At 37.1% G+C, this 5264-nt stretch overlaps 1 protein-coding gene across 1 annotated transcript; it reads left to right on the forward strand.

Annotated features, from left to right (window-relative positions):
- The first annotated feature begins 220 nt into the window (after positions 1-220).
- Positions 221-4038, forward strand: LOC149251531 (uncharacterized). The gene is made up of 3 exons (XM_089459488.1): positions 221-698; positions 1149-2287; positions 3469-4038. Exons 2-3 carry the CDS (start codon positions 1155-1157, stop codon positions 3473-3475), a joined length of 1140 nt encoding a protein of 379 aa, XP_089315614.1. The 5' UTR covers positions 221-698; positions 1149-1154; the 3' UTR covers positions 3476-4038.
- Positions 4039-5264: the final 1226 nt, after the last annotated feature.

The raw sequence follows: 5264 nt of genomic DNA on the forward strand, positions 1-5264 counted from the left end.
ATAAAAAAAATCTAGCAAATATTCCCCAAAGTTATCCACATAAATATAACAAAATCAAAAACCTCAAAAAAAAAATGAAGGACAAAATCAAAATTTTAAAAAGAGTGAGTCGTTTTCTTATAATTTTCATTTTCATAATATTATTATGTTTTCCCGCTTTTTTACTGTTTTCTTAAAATTTGGATATTTTCTCTGTCAACGCACAAAAGCAGCGGTGGAGTTTTTTGGTTTTCTTTGGATACTGATTTTTGGATTCTGTTTTTTGCCCACAAAAGCAGCTGGCAACTTGAGTTACATTGCATCGGGGATGGAATTGGCCGTTGGAAAAGGCATTTGCAGAAGTAGCAACTGTTACTCAAATCAATGGTCTGCTCGTGCTTCTCTTCATCGTCCCCAAGTCCTTCTCTCGGTTTCCATATTTTCGTTCACGAAACTGAACTGTTTCTTTGTGTCTCCTTCACGGAACTGGGCAAAACCTTCTCTATCGGACTGAGGGTATCCTTACATGGTTGGGCTAACACGTGGCACTTCACCAGCATTTTATCACACGGTTGTCTATTTTCCTCGGAATCTAGTGCAGGTCAAGGGTGTATCCTCTTCACAAAGACATTAAACCCGACTCGATCAGCGGGATGTTCGGATTCTGTCCCAAATAGATTTAATTCCACAGACTCCATATTGCAAAAGCGAATTTCCTGGTAAAACTCTTTGATGGATTTTCTTGCTCTTTTCAAGTCTGTCATTACATCCATTAATGTTTTTGTGTGATGAGATATGACACATTCAGATCAGCTAATTTCAATGAGTCAATTGCTTTTTGTTTGTTATCTTTTGTGTTTTTTTTGGGTAAGATATAAATGTAGATTTGCCGCCTGCGTAGATGCTCATTGCTTTTTTTTGGGTAAGATATAAATGTAGATTTTCTGCCTGCGTAGATGCTCATTACAGAAGAGTTTATACTGTCAGCATTACCAGTTGTTTGTTAAGACAGGCCATGCCCATGAGTGTTTCACCAGTATTGAAAGTGCTTCGCATCTCTTGTTGATCACAATACAATAAGCTGTGTTAGGGCACTGAAACCGTTTTAATTAACCATTTGATCATGACCCGTTGCCATTAATTGAACATTTATTGTAATTTATTTGCAGAAGCAGATGGGTCGCGCTAGGATTCCGATAAAATGGATACCGAGACACACTTCAAGGAACATGACATTCATGAAGCGAAAGAAAGGATTGAAGAAGAAGGTAGAGGAGCTAAGCATTCTGTGTGGAGTGGAGGCGTGCATGGTATGTTTTGGCCCACAGATGGACCAGCAGACTGCATCAGACCATCCTGATGTCTGGCCAGGGAAGTCAAAAGCTCTTGAGATCGTTGAGAGATATAGAAGCCTTTCAAAGGAAGAGCAAGAAAAGAAGAAGCTCGATAACTCCAGCTTCTTGGAGCAGAGGATAAAAAAATTGAAAGTTGAATTGAGTGCCAAAAGGAAGGAAAACAGAGAATTGGAAATGGAGGCTGTGTATTCTTGGGATGCATGTTTAAATTATTTTACCATAGAGCAGCTAAAAGATCTTGTGGATTACATAGATATCAGGCTTGAAAATGCATATGAGAGAATGAATTTTCTCAGTAGAGATGAACGTGAGATTTCCAATGGTGCCAGGCAGCAAATGGAAGATGGCGGTTCATACAACTCCATGATGCCTTATCAAAGTGGCCATGATAGCTCGGGTTCAACTTTGGATCATTTGAAGCCCTATCTGAGTTTAGAAGGCCACTACAAGGAAGTCATGTCCTCTTGCGAGACAGTGGCCATGGATTATTCCAAGGCCAATCCCCCTTTTATAAGAGCTTTTAACGATTATCATGCACCAAATTACAAGGAAGCCATGGACAATGGTGAAGATGATAGGATGGCTGTTTGCAATGCTCATTTGATGGTTAACGAGAGTTTTCCTCTGTTGGGTATTGATGGCGTGAATCCCATCCAGTCAAGCACAGGAAGTTGCTCACAGTGGTGTCGTACCATCACACCCTGCTCTTTGCACAACCCTTTGTATTCTACTTGCCCTCAACATGATGGTATGAATCCCACAATCCAACAAGTGCAATTTTCTTATGAGCCTCATTATCAGCAGTGGTTGGATGAGATGATGGAATCACAGACCATTCAGAGGGTATCAGGAGATGAAGGCATCAATTTCCAAAACGACAGCAGTGTTCGACCTACTCCCCTTCTGTTGAACAGATCTTTGGGAAGCAATGACCATTGTTACATAAAGAACATGTAAGGTTTCCTACCATTTTTACAATCTGTTTTTTAGTGTTTAACTTCATAGTGATTGCCATAAGATTGTACTCCAAGCCTAAGGCATTAGTAGACAGAAGACGTAGAGTAAGGGTTTTGGTGCAGTCTCACGTGATTTACTTTCAGAACAATTTAGATTCTCTTGTTCTTGCCCTATTAGAATTGCATTTACAAATGCATCAATAAAAATAGTTTGCACTACTACGGATCTTACTTTTTTTTTGGCTTCGTGAAAGGAAGTTTTATTCAGTTACAATCCCCATTACTGAGGTATTAACTGTGCATAGATTGCAAAAGTTTGCTACATTCTGGTCTCAAAGGTCTGTTACATTGTCCGTGCTCATCAAGGCTACTCTCATGGGTTTCCACTAAACAGACCACGCCATTGGCATGCCTTTATGACTTTTAGATCTGCTTGTGTAAAAGCCGCATTGTTCTTGTATAGCTGGGCTGGCTAACCATTTTCTCAATTCTAGCCAGTCTGATGTTCTGAAATGGAGAGCTCGAAAATCAGGATTTTTGAGAACCACAAGAAATTGAGCAGTTGCTTTGAGATGTCCTCTCTTATTTCAGTTTGGATTGCCTCTTGAATTGTCTTTAGATTTTATTCCTTATGCCTTTTGGCTGCCCATAGCCCAGTCTTGTCTGTATAGGACTAAATGTAGGTTTTAGCCAGGTCCTTTTCTTTACAACTGGATTAAATCTCCTAATCCTTGATCTACTGGATCTTTGTTCATCCTTCAAAAGCAGAGGCATTTTTGGGATCTAGCTTCAGAGATGCTTTCACATGAGTCCATTTTGGCTTAGCCTATTCTCTTTTGATCCAAACTTTGGAGGGCCTGACTAGTCTCTTCTGCCTGGCCCTTTGAGTATTAGGACTAAATATTCAACAAAGCCTACAACTTGAAGTATTGCAAAGATGAAGGGCCACTTTATCATATGCTTTCACCTTAACGAGTAACTAGCATTCTTGCCAAAACTATCACAAGGCTGTCTATAATGTATTTCTTCTGGATGAACATTTTTTCTTCTTTCTAGCAAACCTTGGATAGAAAACTTGGATTCTAAGATAATATACTGTTATGTATCTTCTCATAGTGCATCATTTGTTTTTTTTATGTTCATTCATAGTTATGACTTCTAGTTTGTTGCTTTTGCAGATTTTGAAACTTCAAAAAACAGGAAAGTCAAGGTGCTGCTCTGATGAGAAATCTAGACCAAAGGAGCTGGTGCATTTTCCCATTCACTCATACGAGTTTGTAAGAATGATACTTTCCATGGATTACTATGTTGTGTTGCAGGACTCCTATTGGGTTCAAATTTAGTGATTTTACTTACACATGCCCAATTTAATAGTGTAGAATAAGTTCAATTTGATGTGGAACTTTTGATGATCTACTACAAGGGAGTCCATTTTGAAGCATACATAGCAATGAATGTATGCTGGTTTTGATTTCTTTAGTGTATTTGGATCCAAGCAAATTTTCAAGTAAGAGGTTTGTATTCAAGTTTATGGAACTACATTGTGGCTGTATTTATAAAACATATGTTCTAGCGAGTAGTTATTGAGGATCTAAGATAAAATGGTTTATTAAATTACCCAAGATTTTACCTTATAGTGGTGGTCTAGGCCTATCTGCCAGTGCCACATGCTCCCTTTTTGTAACAATCTTTGTACACGTTGTCTCATTTTTAAGAAATATATAAATTCCTGCTTTTATTGCAGTATACTTGTTTTTATTTTGTTGATCATACTGTGGCTTATGGTTCTTTTTATCCATGAATCAACATCCATACAATGTTTCTTAAAATTTGTTATCCTCTGGTTTCACATGAGCAACAAAATATCAAGAAACTCCAGCTCTGGAGTGAGGCTCTTAGTTCAAGTAGTGTAGAATAGAATGCTTATATAATTTATCAATTCGGTAAGTGTTGATTGGTATTAATAATCTAAGTTATTCTTTTTCTTTATTAGATTGGTTGCTTAACACTGATCTGGATCTCAAAAAGTCCACATTTGAATGTAAATTCTGGCTACTATTTGAATTGGAGCATAAATGCTGCATGCTATAAATAACTACACTAGATGGTTTGAAATACCGGTATTAAAAACTCTTTATATGATAGGTCCAGAAGAAGAAGCTCATAATAACCATCTCCTTTGTTGAATTTCTTTTGTATGATTTTAGGAAGGTATTAGGTTCACCTTGAACTTCTTCGACATCCCAACTTTGGTTGGTAGTGTTAGGGATTGATTGTTAGAAGCTGTAATTGATTTTTATGTGTTGTATATGGCAATATGCTTTTTATAGAATGTTTTTTTTTTTTTTTTAATCTAGGGGATTATGAAATCTGCAGATTTATTTCTTGATTATAACTGTAATCATTTTTCTCCCATACTTAGGGAATGATCAAATTTGAAGCCTGCAAATCACTTCAGAGGTTCTTAAACCTTTTTTATGACATATTCCTTCAATATTTCCACATATCAAGCCTTGAGGACAAGGTTGTTCTTCAAAGGGAGGGCACTTTAGGGTCCTAACCTTCCTAACCCCTAAATAAGCAGAATATTATATTGTTATGTAAAGAAGGGCATCATTAATAATTTAATACATACAGCTTGTAGTAATGTGGAAACTACTATTGTAAAAGAACTTACTAGAAGGTTCTGCCTAATAGAAAGTTCCTTCTCTACAATGTTCCCAGTGGATAGAAATGAGTATATAAGGAGATAGAAGCATTGTAAAAGATGTCTCAGAAAATTATTATAATTGAGCTCTACTGTATTGAAGGTTGCCCCCTCGAAGAACAAGTGAACAATGCCCTCTAATAATGAAGGCATTCTATTTGGTTCCTGCTGACATTGTGCTCACAATTTTGATTACTTTTCTACGAAATATCTGAATGTTATTTGCAATTTTTTCTCTGAGTATTTCTATTGGGTATGTTACACCAT

The sequence above is a fragment of the Pinus tabuliformis genome, chromosome 7 (assembly GCF_031772625.1).
Source record: "Pinus tabuliformis cultivar Carrire ecotype Pingquan chromosome 7, CPIR1, whole genome shotgun sequence".
Lineage (NCBI taxonomy): Eukaryota > Viridiplantae > Streptophyta > Pinopsida > Pinales > Pinaceae > Pinus > Pinus tabuliformis.